The sequence below is a fragment of the Lycorma delicatula genome, chromosome 10 (genome assembly GCF_047948215.1).
Source record: "Lycorma delicatula isolate Av1 chromosome 10, ASM4794821v1, whole genome shotgun sequence".
NCBI classification, from domain to species: Eukaryota; Metazoa; Arthropoda; class Insecta; order Hemiptera; family Fulgoridae; genus Lycorma; species Lycorma delicatula.
Genome location: NC_134464.1, coordinates 25,526,642 through 25,547,725, shown reverse-complemented (window position 1 = coordinate 25,547,725; position 21,084 = coordinate 25,526,642). Strand labels below are relative to the sequence as shown.

General features: G+C 28.2%; 1 protein-coding gene across 1 annotated transcript in view; it reads right to left on the bottom strand.

The window, feature by feature from the left end:
* Window positions 1-362: 362 nt before the first annotated feature.
* The window catches only part of LOC142330820 (uncharacterized), a 54,761-nt gene continuing 34,039 nt past the window's right edge, over window positions 363-21,084 (bottom strand). The window contains exons 5-12 of the mRNA XM_075376254.1: window positions 18,311-18,463; window positions 17,601-17,711; window positions 14,015-14,168; window positions 11,426-11,548; window positions 10,043-10,279; window positions 8,199-8,321; window positions 7,572-7,709; window positions 363-6,883 (exon numbers count right to left, since the gene is read on the bottom strand). Coding sequence (XP_075232369.1) covers window positions 6,815-6,883; window positions 7,572-7,709; window positions 8,199-8,321; window positions 10,043-10,279; window positions 11,426-11,548; window positions 14,015-14,168; window positions 17,601-17,711; window positions 18,311-18,463 — 1,108 coding nt within the window. The 3' untranslated portion in view covers window positions 363-6,814. The remainder of the gene's footprint in view (window positions 6,884-7,571; window positions 7,710-8,198; window positions 8,322-10,042; window positions 10,280-11,425; window positions 11,549-14,014; window positions 14,169-17,600; window positions 17,712-18,310; window positions 18,464-21,084) is intronic.

Below are 21,084 nucleotides of genomic sequence, written 5' to 3'. Positions count from 1 at the left end.
CTGGTGAAAACGGAGGGTACATTTTGTGTAATTTTTCAAATTCCAACAGATTTTTTCAAATTAAATTTGAACTCACACGAATAAGTTTTAATATGCTATATAAAACTCATTTTTTCATGTAAGATATCTTTTTGTAAATAACTGTTTTCTATATTTAAATGATTTTATGCGCCTTGATGAATTCACAAATAAAACATAACAAATACATTGTGCATACTTTTCCATAGAAGATTAGGGATATAATAATAAGCAGTATTTGATGTCTGTGGAATCACTGCCTTACATCAGCATTTTATACATAAAAAAACACATATAAATGCATTTTTTTTTGCATAAATAATATATAATCTCAAAATTCTAGTTTAAAAATGTATTTACAGTTGATACAAATCACACTACTTAAAAATATAAATTATCATACATACATTTTTAAATTTTACAATTACATTAACATCAACAGATCTAATGAATGATCATCAATTAATGTACATCGGTTGTCATAAACAAATACAGTCAAATCTCCCTGTTATGGCTCTCTATAATATAAATCTTGCTACAGGGGCAATATCACAATGCTACACTAAAATATAGTATTTTTATCCCTTTATTACAGCCGATGAAATCCCATAACTTCTCTATAGCAACTCTAAAGCGACTGCCTGTTGAGTCAAGCTGCCTGTTTCTTTTGCATGTAAATAAAGTAGTTGTAAAATTTTACAACTAGTATATAGTATATAGTATAGTATAGTATATAGTATATACTAGTATATAGTATAAGGATGGACTGTTAAAAGAGTCGACTTTTTCTGAGCCATGGGAAGCTGTATTACTGAATGCAGTAATACAGTACGTAGGGCTATATACTCAGTATTTTACAGCAGAGAATGGATGTAGAGTGTGCAGCACTTACTACCATTCTCACTTTTTCCAGGAAAAACATGATCACATCACTATGACTTAAGTCAGGTGGTCAGGCTGGGCCAGTTGTTTGTTTAGAATACTGACCATGTGTTTAATTAGTTTGCAGGTTGTCTTTTCTGTTAAATTAGTGTAACAGTCTTTACAGCTTACAGTTTTTACATCGTTTAAACCAAGTTTATTTTTTTCAACCATGTCATCTAAGCATAAAATTTTATCTTTGCAAGAAAAAATGGAAGTCATTCTTGAATTAAAGAGAGGTGTTACACAAGTTGATGTTTGTAGAAAGTTTCACTAAGCAAGGTCATCAGTAGGCACAATATAAAGAAATAAAGACAAAATTCAGTTTGCTGACAATAAAAGGGAGTAATTTTAAAAAGCTTCAAAAAAACTTCAGGTATTTTATAGTCGTTTCAACAAAAATGAAGTTTGAATTTTTCAATAAATGGATCCCTCTTACAAACTCAAGCTGAACTCTTTGCTCAAAGGTTAAGCAATGATAATTTTAAAGCTTCCGATGGTTGGCTAGAAAAATTTAACCAATGACACACCATTTCTTTCTCTAAAGTTAGCGAGGAAGCAAAAGATGTTAATCTGAATGCTATGAATGACTGGTTAAAATTACACGGCCTAGATTTATATACTGGTTACAAAGAAGAAGATATATTCAATGTTGATGAAACAGGATGTTTTTTTATAGTGCTCCCTGATAAAACATTAAAATTCAAAGGAGAAAAATGTATAAGCAGAACTTTCAAAAGATTGAATCACAAATCAATAACGTGATGTTGACAAAAATTTACAGTGGCAGGTTCTGAACATCGAAGAAAATACAGAATAAGTTATTAAATCGAAACATAAACAATTATATATTACCACTTACTTTAAACAATAAAACTGAAATTTTTAATTTTAAAAATAAGCAACAAAATGTTTTTGTAATTTTTATTTGAAATGTTCTTATGTACATGAATAAAATAATGCAAGTTTTGTTTTTTGCTTTTACTTCAATATTTTTGTAGCGTGTTAGTATATTTACATAAATGTTCTATATTTGTAAAAAATAACATATTTAGTCTTGGTACTTGACTCAAAGGTAAGAGAGTTTGCATTTTTTTATGCATTACGACTGTTTTATTGTTATCAAAGTACAGAACTGTAACACCATACCCTTAAAAAAATTGAGTAAAAAATAAATTAAGAAATAAAATTCTATAGATTTATTATAATTAGATATGATGTTAAACAGGTCAAATAACTTCTGGTTTGAAAACATGCAATTCTCTATTTTTTATTTTCCTTTCTCTGTAGTAGAAATCTCTTTATAGCAATGGAAATTCTGCTCCCTTTGAATCCATTATAGAGAGATTTCACTGTATTGATATATTTGCAATTTCAGTGCCATCTATACTTAAAAATATTTGAGTAAATTGTTTAAGAATGTTTTATTATAATGCATACTTTCTTGTCCTTTTTGTACCACATCACATCATTGTATCTGATAATTTCTTTTACTGATATGGATTTTTTAGAGCAAGTTATGGTGTGACGACATTTTTCACTTATTTACTGTTATAGTGGTTATAGATTATGATTACAATAGAAAAAATATTTTATAATAGTTAATTCAAATAAAAATCTAATATAAAAAAGTTAATATTACATTTATTTAATATCAATACAATGAAAAGTGGCACATGATAGTATGAATGACATAAATAAAACACACTGTGTAAACTAATGAAATATAAAAATAAATATTACTGTTTTTCATCTGTCAATACATTACAAATTTAACAACATCTGATCAAAATTATGGCGCCAGACTGCACAATTATGCAATTTTTTGAACTAAAAAATATCAACATTAATGTTTTTATTTTTGTTTGTTTTTCTCCTTATAAATCATATTTACTTTGTATTAATTGCATATCTACACAACGATGTAAAATTAAAATCACTGTGTAATTATATTATTTCCTACTGAATTATTTTTTAAAAAAACCTGTAAGAAGTTAATCTCTGCTTATAATGCAATTTTTTAATTTATATATAAAGAAAGAAAATTTCAATAATATATACAGACAGTTAAAATAAAAACCTAAAATCTCAATAGTACAATGAATATTTAAGAAAATCAATTTCTTGTATAATTAAAAAATTCAGAAAAGTAATTTTCATTGAACTAGCCACAAGAAAAAACAGAAGAAAGTCTTCAATATAAAGTACAAACTAAAATAAACTTAAAATGAATTATTTTAAAATTGACAATGTTATTGAACAATAAATAATTTTACAAAAGATATTTATTGTTCTTTAATAACAGATATTTTTGTTAAAAAAAAATGTTCTATATATCTTATATAAGATAAACACCAAGCAATAACTGGATCTTCTTATCATGTTATCAATTCCATTTCTGATCGTTTAGATGATTTTAAAGCATGTAAAACTTAAAAATGCTAATGAATTTACATTAATGTCACTGCCATAGCACTATTTGGTCTGAATTTAAATAATACTAACTGCTAAAATTGTAATAATGTATCTATTACAAGAGAAGTCCAATCAAGATTAAAAAGAAAAACTGGATTAAATTTAAAATATAAATAGATATTCAATGATTTAATTCATCTTAAACTAACAAGACATAAAAGTCAGTATATAAAAACGAAATCAGTAAAAATATGCATAACTGTCCATACTGTTATGTAATTTGTATGATAGGGGTTTCAATGAAACAATAAAAAAAAACAAGTGTTATTCCTTGCCTTATCACTGCTGTTTAAAATTTTTATTAAAAAAATATGCAAGAGTCTCAAGTAATTTTTTTATACTTTCACCTCAGTCCTGATAGACTGATTTTTTAAAATTAGATGAATTGAAATTTAGTTACGTTATATATTCCTGAAGTTACAAATTTTTACTTTTAAGATTTAAAAAAATGTGACTATTTATTCAGCTTAAAAATATCTTAAATTAAATTTTATAATTGATAATGAATCTTATTTATTCAATTTAATAAAGATAAGCTAACAACTGCGTTCTAAAAACTCTGAAAAAACAAACTTCACATTTTCAAAACTTAAAAAGAGAGTTACAGACAAATATAACCAAAAACTGCAAAACAAGATGGGTAACATTTTCGTTTAACGCCCTCTACTTTTCTTTGCATTTTTTCACATATAAATTACTTAATATAGCATGTTTTATAATAATTGACGAATAAAACATTACAGAAAACAAACTAACATAATGTTTTAGACAGGTCATCAACATATTAACATATTAGTCAAGGTTAGTAAGCAAAGCGAGGGTAGGTTAATGTCAAGTAAACCAATAATGGATTGCAAAATGTACATGAGAGAAGTGTGTGTTGATTATTTATTAAAAAACCCCCAAAAAAGATAATTGGTCCTAGAATGATGGTAGAAATAGCTGAGTCCTCAATTTTTAAGAAGAAAGTACAATAAAGGCAGAATTTTTCCAAATTAGTGGGTATTTGCAGAGAAATTATAAATATAATCTAACCAAACTTAACCTACCACTGCTAACCTTGACTAATTAATAATAATGTTTTGATTATTTAAATAATAAATTCAGTAATTATTGCAATTAATTATTTAAATCAAAAAATTACTGGTAATCAGTCAAGATTAGCGAGCGTAGATTAAGTTTGGTTAGATTATATTTATAATTATAAAGAATAATGTTTATATTTTTAATAGGTAAAATATGTTATTTGGAGAATGTCTAAGATGACTGGTATAAAACAGCACGTTAGTGTGTTTTCTCTAATGTATTATTGGGTTATCTTTTATTAAGTTATAGGGTTACTACGGGTATTTCTCTAATGTTTTATTCATTAATTATCATAAAACGTGCTATATTAAATAATTTTTATGTGAAAAAAAGCTGAAAAAATAGGGGTCTAAAACAAAAAATTTCCACAAGATGATACAGATGTCGTTATAAAGAAGAATATGATCTCTGAAAATTACTATATAATGCTACCTCAATGAAAGATAAGAGAAATAAATTGAATGAATTCATAAGGGATGATAAATGTAAATGATACATAAAAATTAAGTTAATGAAAATGAAAAAAAGGAAAGCATTTGACCAGTCAGGTATGAGATATGTCATAGAATTAAAAGTCCCTACCTTGTTTAACTGTGAATAGATATAAAAACTGTGTTATAACAAAATTATATATACTTTTTTAAGGTTTCATTTATTTTTGTTTTCTTTTACTCGTTTAATTCTGCAGTGTTTTTCTTTGTTAATGTAATTAAAAGAATACAGGTAATTACAGAATTCAGCTTAGTAAACAAATAAATAAAAATTAATGAAATAACAAAGTATAAAAAAAATAAATAAATGTATAACAATGATTTTGAATTAAATCATTTTTTATTTATTTTACATTAAAATTATACTTTCTCATACACTGTTAACCCAATTACAGTTTGCCTGTTGCTCTTGTCAAGTCTAAAGACTTATCATTCCAATAAAACAGTGCTGTTAACAGAATGTCAACAGCCAAAATTAACCAGTAAAACTGGTATTCAAATCCAAATCCTGCGGTATCACAGAACAGCCGTTATACAAGCTGTAGGTGATGATGCTAAAGATTAAGTGTCTGACTGTTACTACAGTTTCAGAACTGCATTTTATAATTTTCACAATGTATGACACATTAAATCTTCTTATATGGAGTACATCAATCTATAAGTAAATTATAAAAAATTAACAATACATGTAGTTTTTCAAGAAAAACAATCTCAGCCTAATCTACCAGTGACTAAAATTCAATCTTTCTTCCCCTTTTGGTCACTAATAGACTGAAATCTATTAGAAAAGAACATTGTAATCTTATACACTGTTAATAACCTTCATGGATAATTATAACAGGCATAAATGCAAAGAACAATGGATACTACCCCTATGTAAATTATCCAATTCTTTTTTAACAGTATTTTTGCCTGTTCTCATTTTTTTGTTATTTTGTTCTTGACAGATTGTTTTGTTACATGTATTTCATTCCAAATACTTTATCTTAATATGGTCAAGGAATTTTTTTTATTCCTAAATTACTGAGAGATCACAAAATCACAACTTTTTCATACGCTATATGGTTAATCCTCTGAATAAATACAGAATATTCTTCTCCTTTTTAAGTCTGCATGTTGAATTGCTTATAAGTTTCTTTTTTTTTATCAAACCGATAGGTAAACTAATTACCTCCATTAACAATTAAATAATATAAAAAACATTTCTAAGAGTTATTTTCATAAACACATTTTCTAATACAACAATAAAAATTTATTAAAATAACATTACAAGAATGAATCATTAATTTGATATTTAAATTAATTTACAATTAATAATTTAATGATTCTAATTACACTAATAAAAGTGTAAATTAAAAAAAACAAAATATGCTGTTAATTAATGTCAAAGTAAAAAAAGAACAGATTTTAAGTTCTTTGTTTTATTAATACGGTACTAAAATTATATTGTACTTAGTGTTAAATTATGTTATTCTTCCTTAATCTTTTCAGTTACGATATAAATATTAATACAATTTTTTTTAAATTCACTATCTTATTCATTAAAAGGCTGAAAAATATTACTGGAATATAAAATATTTATATAATTAATATAAAATTATATACTGCAAAAAAATAGTTAACATATAAACAATCACTGAAATAATCTGAGATATCAATCACATGTCACTAACAAATAAAAACATATACCTTTAAGATGTATGCGTATTTATAACTCTTAGACAATGTTTAGCATACACAGTTACATGGTGTAAATAGTTAAAAATAATCCTCTTCTGTTGTTCGTATGGTCACAGTAGCGTAAAATTATAATGCAGACTGGTTCAAAAGTATTCACTGTTAAAATTTAGATTATCAATGTAATCATCCAGTTTGTAAAACATATCTGAAAACTGAAATAAAATACATAGAGTATTAATGTAACGTATCGACAACAATCTTCTTAACTTTAAATTACTAACATTAAAACAACTGTAATAAGAATTTCAAAGAGCACTTAGTAGTAATTATTATAAAAATAGTAACAGTCATAATTATAACAGTACGCTGATGAGATACCAGACAAAAAAAGACATACAAGGCTCAATACTAAAAAAAGTGTATTGAGTAAATGGGTTTTCCATATTTCAGCTAATTGCTGTAATAATTACAGTCAAATATTTAACAATAGTGTTCAGGTATGTAAGAGCATGCCTATTCAGGTATCAGATCACAAAATAATTATCGTAAAATCATGTAATTATTTTGGCATACCTAGGAATGCCAAAGCCTAGACATGATGAGCACTAATGTGTGCTTCTAAATTTTACAATGGTACGTTAACACTATGAACTTTTTTATTTTGTCTTGTGACTTACTTTTAATTTTACACCATGCAAAGTAGTTTTATTTCACACCGTACTTCATCTCATGAACTGTTTTGAAAGATTCTCTACCAACATATCATTATGGTGGTATGCAACACAACAATATATGGTAAATATAAATAAAGTGAAAGGACTACTACTTAATAGTTTAATTCCAATAAAATTATACTTCAAATTAAAAGAATAATTAAAAACAGGATGAAGATCAACTTACGTCATCATTGACATCACTCTCACACGCGCCCACATTATTATCATCGTCATCATCATCATCATCATCATCCACATCATCGTCATCATCATCATCCTCAGAAACTTCATCATCTTCTTCTTTAACATTATTTTCATGATCCTGATGAACAGAAAACAAAAACATCTAAGATTTAAAAAAAATGTATAATCAAGTGCAAGGATGGTTTATGAAATAAGATATACGATTGTTTAATGAATGAATATTAACTTAACTGAACTAGTGGCAGACCAGGTCACATGTGACTTGTTAATAAATATAATCTACAGAACAAGACTCTTTTATACTTTTTAGTAAATCTGTATATACAACTTTATGATTTTCAATAACTAAGAATCATATTAAGTTCTAATAAGGATAATAATGGTACAAAACCACAAAATAGCTGATATAGCAAAAATTAAAATATAGGAGGATCTATTCCTTTGAATAAACTGAAAAAAAAATCAGTCAGAGGTAATTTATTTACGGCTGTAGTAACCATCACAACAGCTACAAAAAAGTAAACTACCATAAATTTAAAAAGTAAGATACTGAGTTTTTTGCAAAAGCATTAATAGCATCAAAAACAAACAACAAAATGAAACTTACATCTTTTTCTGCTTTAAGTTTTTCTTTTACTTTCTCTTTCTTCTCTTTATCCTTTTCTCTCTTTTTTTTCTCTTTTCCTGCTTTTGCTCTAATTTTTACTTCTTTTGCTGCTTTCTCTTCAGGCTATAAATAAAACAGAGCAAACATTTGAAAAACATCAAAAACGCAACTAAAATCTTTCTTTTAAATCCAAAACAAACAACCTAAAAATGTAAATGTATATTAATTAAAATACTCCTTCACTTGTAATTAATTTTTATAACTAATTTTTTAGTATTTGATTTCTTACACACAAAAAATCTAATTTGTATGCTGGTAAGTAAAAATAGTCATAATGCACTATACAATATACTTTCTTTAAAATTATATCATTATTATTAATTAATATTACCTTAATTATTGTGATTAACTGTGACAATAATTATTGTGATTAGCAATTGAAAATATTTATATAACTTAAGTAAACACCATCTATTACGTTTAATAAAATTAAAATAACAATTAATAATAATGCTTATTTTGATGAAAAAGAAGAAGAAAACCAATCATTAAATCAAATTTCATGATTATTGTTGTATTAAAAAAAACATTATTCATCAAATTGTAGGTATATTAATATTATTAATACAAACTAATAATATATTCCCATATTCTTTTTACGGAAATAAAAACATAAAAAAAAGAAAAAAATATAATCAGTTAATTTTATTTTAATTATTAGGATATTAGAAAATTAAAAGAAATTAGTTTTGAATCTGTATTAACATTTCAGGATTATAAATATCATGCATTAAAAAAAAGGTAGAAGATTATAACTTAATAGAACATACATATCTCATAATGTAAAATATAAGTAACACTTAATACTAGCGTTAGAAATACAATACCCAAAAAACACACAAGAATCACAACACAAATATAATAATTTGAATGACTTTAGCTTCCTAATTTATTATTACTTTTAAAAAATATGTAAAAATAACTGAATCAAACCGGATAAAGAACTTAAAGTGATCCTAAAGAGTGTAGTAACAAGAATAAGCAAATTGAATTTTGATCAGAGGGATCTACTACCCAGAGAGACTGTCTTTAATTACACAAATGGGTTGTCTTTCCAATACCTTCCTCCTTTCAATGTTATTTATAATAACTTCCTTGGACATGTCAAAGATTTACTTGGAGTGATATGATACTATCACAGATACTCATAGGTGCAAATATGATTGTCCGAAAAGTCTGTTTTCTGTTCAAGAATTGAACATAAAGCAGTCTAGTAGCTAAGGTGCCAATCGAGTAATTTTGATTCTCATACATCTTAAAACCACTTTAATTAGGCTCAAGATATGGTCACATTCAATGAGATAAAATGAAATATAAACATAATTACAATGTATAAGTTCAATTATATTCCCCTTCCCCAAAGTGTGAAAAACTAGGCTTCTTTCTGTTAATAACTGTATTAATTACAGTCTAATATTTGACAACAGTATTCAGGTAAGTAGAAGCACACTTATGCAGATACCAGATCAAACAATAATTATGGTAAAATTGTACAATTATTTTGGCAGAACTAGGAAGACATAATGAACACTAATGAGAGCTTTTCAATTTTAAAATGGTATATAAACACTATGTACTTTTTCATTTTGTCTCATGACATTCTTTATATTTCACACCATGAAAATATCTCATAAATTATTTGGGAAGATCCTCTACCAACATACTTTTTGGTAACATGCAACCAGTATGTGGTACATGTAAATACAATGTGGGCACTACTATTTACTATTTTAATTTTAATAGAAATATGCTACAAATTAAACACAGAATTAAGATCAACTTACATCATCGTTAACATCACTCTCACATGTCTCCACATTATTTTCATCATCATCGTCATCGTCATCATCATCAGCATTAACCAACTCATCATCATCATCATCGTCATCATCATCATCATCATCCTCTTCACCATCATCTGCATCATCATCCATATCATCGTCATCATCATCATCATCTTCTTCCTCAGCGTCATCCTCTGAAACTTCATCATCTTCTTCTTCCACATCATTTTCATCCTCCTGTAATAACAAAAAACAAAAATTAGTAAAAAAAAAGGTATAATTTATAATAAAATGCAATGGCTTGATTTATAAAAAGAAACCTTTGACCGATTAATGAATGGCTATTAACTCGACCGAACCAGGGACAGACAAAAGGTCAGTCATAAATGACTGGTTGCTTGTAAACACAAAATCTACTGAAAAAGGTTCTGCTATATTTTTTACTAAACATGTATATACAACTTTACAATGTTCAATAACCAGGAATCATGGAATCATGTTAAATTCTAACATGTTTCATAATATTATGAATGGTAGGGTATGGAACCACAAAATATCTGATATAACAAAATTAAAAAAAAGCAGGATCTATTGATTTGAATAAACTGAAAAAAAAAATTCACAGTTTGATGGAATTTTTTTATGGCTGCAACAACCATCATTACAACTGCAAAAATAGTCATCTATTTAAGAAGTGTGATAATGCAATAATAGGATCAAGGATGGACCACTGAATGTGAAAATAGGAGGAGAAAAGATTATGGAGGTAGAAGAATTTTCTTATTTGGGAAGTAGAATTACTAAAGATGGACGAAGCAGGAGCGATATAAAATGCTGAATAGCAGAAGCGAAACGAGCCTTCAGTAAGAAATATAATTTGTTTACATCAAAAATTAATTTAAATGTCAGGAAAAGATTTTTGAAAGTATATGTTTGGAGTGTCGCTTTATATGGAAGTGAAACTTGGACAATCGGAGTATCTGAGAAGAAAAGATTAGAAGCTTTTGAAATGTGGTGCTATAGGAGAATGTTAAAAATAAGATGGGTGGATAAAGTAACAAATGAAGAGGTATTACGGCAAATAGATGAAGAAAGAAGCATTTGGAAAAATATAGTTAAAAGAAGAGACAGACTTATAGGCCACATACTAAGGCATCCTGGAATAGTCGCTTTAATATTGGAAGGACAGGTAGAAGATAAAAATTGTGTTGGCAGGCCACGTTTGGAATATGTAAAACAAATTGTTAGGGATGTAGGATGTAGAGGGTATACTGAAATGAAACGACTAGCATTAGATAGGGAATCTTGGAGAGCTGCATCAAACCAGTCAAATAACTGAAGACAAAAAAAAAAGGATCAAGAACAGGAAAAAGTAAAACTTACCTCTTTTTCTGCTTTAAGTTTTTCTTTTTCTTTCTCTTTCTTCTCTTTTTCCTTTTCTTTCTTTTCTTTTTCTTTTTCTGCTTTTACTCTAATCTTTTCTTCTTTTGCTGCTTTCTCTTCAGGCTATAAAACAGCATACATTTGTAAAACACTAAGAATGAAAACAATAATTATTTTTTCTTTAATTTAAAATAAATAACTTAAAAATATAATCTACTAATGAAAATACTCCCTCACAGTTAATTAATTATTTTTTAAAACCAATTTGTCAGTATCTGATATCTAACACACAAAAAGTCTAATTTGTTACGTTTATAAGTAAAAGTTATCACACTGCTCTGTAAAACATGCTTTTTTTAAAATTATGCAAATATTATTAATTAATAATATTGCCTTAATTATAGTGATAACTATAATTAGTGATTGAAAATATTAACAACTTAAGTAAATACCACCTATTAAGGTTAATAAAATTAAAATATCAAACGTTAATATTTTTATTTTTATGAAAAAAAGAAGAGAAACTAATTATTTAAACACCAAATTATTATGGTAAAATTTCATGATTACTATTGTTAAAAAAAACCACAGATCCATGCACAAAATACTAACATGAACAATGTTCTTTAAAATAGATGTACACAAATAAAGTTGAACTTGTAAATGTTATCTTTCGTAAGTAACAAAAAATAATTCTGAAATCTTAACGGTATCATATTATGATAAACGTTGAAACAGGTTAAGGTTCAACAGTACTCATAGTATTCAAATACAGATGATCTATACTGGCCACTACAAGAATTTAAACTTCTCTGATATGAAGTTATATAAAGAAATAAGAGGAATTTAAGTTTTCCTCAAAAAGTTATTATTTATTCATCAATATTGATTTTGTCACCTTTAAAGTAATACCCTTTAGAGAAAATAGATTTGTGCCAGTGCTTTTTCCAATGTTCAAAATACCTCTGGAATGCAATTTTTGTTATGGTGTTTAGCTCCTGCAATGATTCTGTCTTTATCTCTTCCATGTTGACAAAATGTTGTCCTTTTATGGTTCTATTCAGCTTGGGGAATAGGAAAAAGCCACAAGGGGCCATGTCCAGTAAAAAAGGAGGTAGAGGCATCATAAGAGTGTTGTTTTTGGCCAAAAATTCACAAACAAGTGGTGAAGTATGAGCAGGTGCATTATCATGGTGCAATTGTCATGAATTGTTCCACCAGAAAACCAGACCACTAAGGATTGCTTCACGCAAACTGCATAAACCTTTCAGGTAATACTCATTGACCATATGAACTGGTGGGAAGAACTCATGATTCACTAAGCGTTGAAATCAAAGAACACAACGATCAGAACCAACACATTCAATCAAACTTGACAAGTTTTTATCAGTCTTTACTTAGGAAGCTTTCGTTGGGATGCTTGGGCTTTAGTTTTGACCTCATATCCATACAACCATGTTTCATCATCAGTTATGACACATTTGAGTAGTTTGGGATCAAAATTCAAATTTTCAAGGTTTAAGTACTTGTAAAGGCAGTTTTATAGATCTGAATGCTAGACTGTGGATACCAGTGTTCTTTGGTGGTTGGGTTTTAATTAACCGTATGTCTCAAGACTGGTAGGACTGAGTCTCTTCAAAACTACATATTTACTGGTACATTTACAATTACGTGCCAGACTGCCACAGGTGCCTTGGTATCTCTGCAGAGTACTGTTAACATCATGTCACTGTGGTTTTACTCTATTACCTTGTATACATAAATTAATAAATTCGATTGAGCTTTTGGTCAAAGTTCAACAGTTTTAGATGCCACATATTTCATGCACAAGACATCTGAAGAAATTCTTGGCACGGGCCAAATGGTATGCCAAGAACATCAGCAACCTCTCTGATGCTGATTTGGCGATTGTCTATAATCATTCTCTTCACTTTTTCAATGATATCATTGTTCTTGATGTGCTGGGATGTCCGGGATGCTTGTAATTTTCAACATCTTCATGGCCCTCTTGGAAACGTTTGTACCACTTGTAAACACTTGTTTTATTCATAGAAGAATTGCCAAAAGCAATATTCAACATTTCCAATATAGTGCTGCACTTTTTTCATTCTTAAAGAAACATTTAATGCAAATTCTTTGTTCCATTTTTTCCAAAAGTTAAAAATCACTATTCATACCAAAACATATGTAACCTTTTTGACAGCCAACAATAAACTAAGCGTCCAATATGCTTAGTTTATTGTTTAGTTGCTTACTTGTTTGTACCAATGTAAATATACATTAGGGACTAATGTACCAACACAACAAAAAAACTGTGACAACTGGACTTATACAGCCCGGGAAATCTAAAAATTGTACATATTCTTCGATCAAACCTTGTAGATATGATTTTGATTATAAATGTATATAACTAGTTAAGAAATATTATTAGTCTAACTCATAGACACCTTTATTTTACTAGTGGAAGTATGTAAATTTAAAATATCCAGGAAAATGAATGGATAGATTCTGGAAAGTTAATTTCACTTTATGTACTGCATTAAAAAACTGACAATAATTTTGAAATTAATACAAGTCATTTACACTTACCGTCTGTTTAACAGGTTTTGCACCACGTGGAGCAACTGCTCCATTGTGTCTTTTAAATTTTAGTATAACAGATCTGGATGATATAGTTAGATTAGATGCATTTTTAAAGGCTTCTATTGCAAGATCAACAGATGAAAATTTAACAAAGGCATACCTGAAAATAAAGAAAAAACAAAACAAAAACATTAAACACATAAAGTTTTGTTTTTAATTGCAGATTGTTGAGAGCACATTATTGTATGATATTTTAACATTTCAAAGAAAATTTAATTTAATTCAATATATGAATTTTTACCTGCTTGTCTGTTTGGTACTTTCTACACAGATCACATGCAGAAATATATAGTTTATTTTAATTCTGATTGCAATCTATATTCAGAAATAATGAATGTGACTTTGATCTCTTTTTAATTTAACATAGTTTTTTTACAATTACTGTAGTAATGTTGCATTAAAGAAAGGATAAAAACTAGATTTTATGAATGCATAAGATCTTTGTAAGAAATAATTATTATTTTTAAGATCTCAACAGAAGAAAATAAAGCAAATATATCAAATGTTTAATGGAAATAATTGTAAATACTGGAGCTTTATGAAAATTCAATATTTCTGATAAAGGATCAGTGTTGTGAATATACCTACGCAAAAATTTTCAACTACAAAATTTATAGATCAACTAGAGCAAATAAATCATATCAGGTTTATTGATAACATTACTCTGTTGGTAATCAGCAAAACCAAACCAACACATTACAAGATTCAAATGACAAAATTTATAGAAAAGAATATGAAATCAATGACAGATTTAGAGAAAAAGCTAGTTGTTAAAAAGAACCAGTTTTCAGAGGGGTAGTATAAAAGAACAGACGAAGAGAAAATTGCAATTAATCTGAGTTTCAGTCAGCAAATTAAAATAGACACTAATATAAACAAAGAAAGTACATAATAATAAAACTGCATAGGCCAGTGGAAGCTACGGAAAGGAAAGATCACTGTAAAAATAAAACTAAGTGATAAAGCATTAACTAAAAGACAATGGGAAAAGAATCATTACCATCATCTGGTGTTCTGCTTGGCAGCAGGTCCCTTTAGAAGCCACCACTGGCTTAGGACAAGCTCGTGTTCTAAGTGTGGTGTTGTGTTGTGTCTCTGTGTGTGTGTAAACCTTCTCCTTCGCCTCCCTGTAGTTTCAATCTTCATCTCATCTATTAATTACATTCTTCTTAGAATTCCTTCTGATACAGTGTCAAGATTCTTCTAACCAGAAGTCCTAACAGGCTTCATTCTCTTTTGAGTACTTCCTGTATAAATCTCTTTCTTCTTTAATCATGTTTATTATTTCCTCATTCCTCCGTTATCTTACATATCCGTTAATCTTACATTCTTCATATCCACATCTCAAAAGCCTTAATCCCCAGTCCTGGTCTCTCTTCTTCATCGACCATACTTCACTTCCATATAAAAAGACACTCCATACATAGCATTTAGCTAATTTCTTCCTTAACTGTAAGTTCAGGCTTTTACTACATAGTATCCCTCTCCTTATACAGCAGTTCTACTTGAGTTATCAATATTTATCTCTGCCATTTGTTTGGTAAAAAAATATAATACATGACAATCTGATTCTTTATTTTATTTTTTTAACATAATAAAATTGAAGCGAAGGTTGCTTATATTGTAGAAAAAGAAGAAATAAACTTACATAGCTATATGAATATTAAAACCAATGGTAAGGATGAGGGCCAATTACATAAACATACATTGTGAAGCAATAGATATTCAAGTAAATCTTTTACTAAGGACAGAAATATAAACCACAGACTATTCGGAAAGTAATTTTCAATTCGTTAATAAAAAACACCATTGATAAAAAAAAAAACAATTTATTATATATATATATATATCTTATTAATTGCTATGCAGATAAGGCACTTTTCATATTTGTAAACAAGTTTTTGAGTACCCTTGTCATAAAACTCTGCCGCCTGTGAATTAAGCCAGGTGGTAACACAATTTTCCATCTCCTTGTCATTTTCAAAATGCTGTCTCCAACCATTTCTTAATTTTCGGGAAAAGGTGAAAATCGCTGGGAACCACATCAGGTCTGAGTGGAGGATGGAAAAACAACTTCCATTTGGTGTTGAGTGCATAATGCAGTATGCGGAAGAGCATTATAAAGAAAATTGATATCTGAACATAACATGCCATGTTGTTTGTTTTGTACGGCCCTTTTCAATTTCTTCGAGGTCTTGCAGTAAGTTTCAGCGTTAATTGTCATGCCTCTTTCCATAAAATCAATCAAAATCACAACTTTATGGTCCCAAAAACCAATGCCAACAGCTTTTTATGAAGAAAGTGTTTGATAGCCCGTATGGGTTTTCAAGAACTGGTGTGCCCCTACTACAATGACTGAGCTTTTGTTTCCAAGTTAATAAATTAAACCTGTGCCTCATTGCCTGTTACGGTGTGGTCAAGGAGTTCATACTTCTTGTTATAGAAATGAAGGAAGGTTAGTGCTGATGCTAATCTCATTATTGTGTGTTCATCAGAAACAAGATTAGGTACTCAGCGAGCACAAAATTTGTGGAAGAATAACCTATTGGTTAAGATTTCATACAGTACTTTGCGATACGAGAGGTAAAAATTTGATAATTCTGTTATTGTGATCCACAATTCTCTTGAATTTTCACATTAACACCTGCAACAAGTTCATCAGTGCAATTGAGGATCAAGCACTTCTTTCATTGTTGTGAATATTTGTTCTACCTTCCCAAAACATATGGCACCATTGTCTTACTGTACTGTCACTCATGATATTCACTCCATTCCATATAATGCACAATTTTCATGATGAATTTTGACAGCTGACAAGTTTTTGTATGAAGAAAACAGATGATGGCACACACTTCACAGACAGCAGGATTTTCTATGACAGCAGCAATTTGAACAAGCTTTACAGGATCAAACAAGCAAGTGATATTTCCAATAAAGTATTATTGGAAATATCACTCACATTGAAATATCACTATCTAGTGAAATACACTAGAACCACACTGAACTGAGCTATTCAACTGTGTAAAGATAGAATTACTACCACGACTCCTTCAAGCAAAATCGAGGAATGAAATTAATTTCTGAAGGTTAAATTAAAGAAGAATAAATTTTGAAGTGGGATTGAAGCAATGATTGCAATGTTTTGTACCAGTTAATCAACACAATTATTAAATAAAAAAACTTCATCACTGTACTGGATGCTCACTTCCAGTATTCCCTGTTATTTAATTTAAATTAATCTTACATCTTTCATAAGGGTTAACATGAAAAAACTTCCATGATTATGAATATACATTAAAAGAGCTTTTCTTATTTTTTCCTTTCTTTACTACGTACTTAAAAGCATATGAATTACAGCAAACATGGTTATGGGGAAGACAAGTTTTTTCAGTTTTAAATTGCTTGCCCTGTAGAACATGCTCATATACTAGATATTTATATGATTTACTAGTAACATCATAAATTATTAACAACGTGGGTATAAAAGGTACTGTTTAATAAAAAACTGAAATTTGAAATAATAATAATTTACCTTGTATACTTCATTTTTTTAGCATAACCTATGTCTGTTCTAGTTGCTTCAGGAAACTGATCTTTTATTGTGTTTGTTGTTATTGTTGAAGGTAAGTTACCGACATATAACCTGAAACAAAAACACAAAAGATTCTGCATATAACATAAAACAAAAATCCAACTAATAACAGATAAATCATTGTATTTTAGATAAATTTCTAAGTTTATTCTAATTTAATAATACCTTGATAATGCTAAGTTTTTTTTTGTTAAATAACAAACTAATGTAGTTATTAACCTGCTGAAATATACCATCACATGTAGTGAAATTGCAAAATATTTTTAACTTCAGGGATCTATGGGAGAACTGTTTTATTAGACATTAGTAGTTTACATGACTTCACACCCTTTAACTATTAAGATTCTACTCTGCTACTCTTGAGGGATTCCAGGTGTTGTAAAAACCATAATACCATAAGAGAATAAAGTTTATTTTCTTACCAAGAAACAAGGATAATGCAGTTATTTAGACAGCATATATTTTTTATTATAAATAAAGTTTGTCAGGAAAAAAATATTTTTTTAAACAAAATTTATAACATGTGATATAAACCAATAAGTAGTACCTACGGATATGTAAAAATAAACAAAATTTAAGAAATGAAATATTTAGAAAAAAAATATCATCTTTTCTAATTTAATATTAAAATAAAAATAAAAATTTCTTACGTATAGGGATCTATGTTTTCAGGTGTTGTAAGATCTTCATCTTTGATAGCCTTCCTTTCAGCCATTAAAGTACCATTACCAAATTTTATTTTATTTAATTCGGCTACAACCTTCTCAGCATCAGCATTTTCATTAAGCTGGATAAAACAATATCTACAACAAGAATAAAAGAATGTAATAATTACAAATATGGAATATTCTATATAACGTGATATATTTTTTGTAATGTATTTCTCTCTGAAAAGTAACACAAACGTTAAAAATTAAATTTAACTATGGCAAAATTTAAAAAAAATCTATTAAACATCTTTACTAATAATTATATGAATATGTAATTTTAATATATGATAAATTTCATATATGTACATTGTATTTTACTTCATCATCATTTATTTGACTGATCTGATGCAATAATCCAATCCTTTCTCATCTATTTAACCAATACTCTTCCATTGGTCCTGTTAATCCTTCTAAGACCCCTAAAAATAATTCTTAATACTTCCTGTTAATTCTTACGTACTTTGTTTTTTTTTTTACATGATCATTACAATATTTTGTTACTTCTCAAAATTGTTATAAAATCTTTTTATTTAAAATTTTATCAATATATCTGACACAATTCTGTTTTCGTTTTCTACTGTTACAATGTCATAAAGACAAAAAGTCGATAAAGATACTTTTAATAACTTCTTTTTAATTTCTGAATACATTTGATAGAAATATATTTCTATTTAACAGGAAATCCCTCCCTATATAGGCTAATCTACTTTTGACATCATTTTAAATTTGTTCATAATTCATAATATTTTTTACTGTTAAGTTGTTGCAGTCATTAGTCTACTCTATAATAGGAAAACTACATTCAAGTGTTATTTAACTAAGGCGATGGATGGAAAACAACTTATTAAATATATAAATTTAATTAAACATCCTGATATTAGAAGCTTAAGATGTGTTGGCGGATCTCAAATGATTGTTTTCCTACATTGATAAATCAATATAACATCAATGAATATGAAAAAGAAAATCATGTTATTATAATTCTAACCTAGCATCATACGTTCGTTTGTAAATAACCATGATCTGTTGTGATAATTTACAATTTTATTTATAAATATTACGTAGACTTTATCTAGAGTGAAAATTAGCATTTATTAAACCCTAAATCAGTGTATATTAACTCAAGAGAAATGAAATGAACTCTTGATAGTGAATGGCAACGATGTTTTCCTGAAGTGAAATATAGTGGTTTTATCAGCTTCTAGAGTAAAAAGAAGGAAAAAAGAATCTAAAAATGAACTATTAGTTGCTAGTAAGTTCAACTGTAAATATATGTAATATTGCAGAACTGGATACATGAAAAGTTCTAGTAAATGTTCAGGTAAAATTTTCAACAAAAATTAAAAAAAGTCTACACATGTGAAATAGAAAAATGCACATATTTATACTTTAAACCTTTAAACCTTTAGTGACTATTTAGAAAAACAATGTGCCATGAACAGAGAGTACTATTCTAATAAGCTCCAACAGAAAGTGAGACCTGCGATAAATTGAAAACGTCAGGGCGCTATCTCTAAAGGTGCAATAGTCTTGCATGACAAAGCACGTCTCCACATCGCTCAGAGAACATGAGAAATGCTCCGGAAGTTGGGCTGGGAGGTGTTACCACATCCTCCTTACAGCCCAAACCTCACTGTCCGGTTTTAATTTGTTCAGCCTGCTGAAAAACATTTTATGTGGCAAGAAGTTCGATGACAATAAAGTGGTCAAAAAAGTGATACATGAATGGTTCAAAGAACGACTCTGCGTTATGGGAATCAGAAAGCTCACAGAAAGGTGGGACAAGTGTCTAAATGTTGCTGGAGACTACGTTGAAAAGTAGCATAGGTTTCATTGTCATTGAATAAATTGTTTTTTCTGTACATCAATTGGTCTCATTAATTATTGAACGTCCCTTGTATATATTTAGTTTGCAAACATAAAAATACTGATTACTTATACTGTGCTCATCCTGAGTAAACATTTTTTTGACTTTTCAAGAAGTTGTGGATAGGACTTACTGCAGAAAACCTTGAAGCACTCCTTTGGGTAAATTAGTTTTTTAATATGTTTCAGTCCTTGTGTAGGAAGACTACACCATTCACCATTCAATCCTTAATCTTTTTTTCCCTGATTTGATTCCACAGATTTTGGCTCAAAAATCCACATTCAAAATCTGTTCCTAACTTAAAACATCTGTAAATTGCATTTACTGGGTTTTAGTTTTCCTTTAGGATGACAAAAAGAAATTAAACTGGTAACGAAAGTCTATTAAGTAAAGCAAGGTCTCCTAATCTACATCAGTAAAATATAAAGGAAGTTTAAGTAAAATATAGAAATTAAGGCCACTGCAGGAGTTGGTAAGTGAAATGAGCAAGGTGGGATCATTTGCATATATTTGTATAAGTGTGTGCACGCATGTAAAAAATGTGCTTATGTTAATTTATTCTGCATTCACTTTATCAGAAGTACATTAAATCTGACTAATCAATTAACCAATATAATAGGATTTATTTATATATAATAATACACAGGAAGTTTAGAATATAACCAACAGCATTATAAACTATGACTCATAAAAGTTTTTATACTTTTGTATCATTTTTATGCATTTTCTAACAATAAATATATAAACAGTTACAATGTAATTAAATCACAATAATTTGCTTATTTTTAAAAAGTAATTATGACAAGTAGAGAAGAAAAATAAATAAATGATATACTGCAGTTGGGTT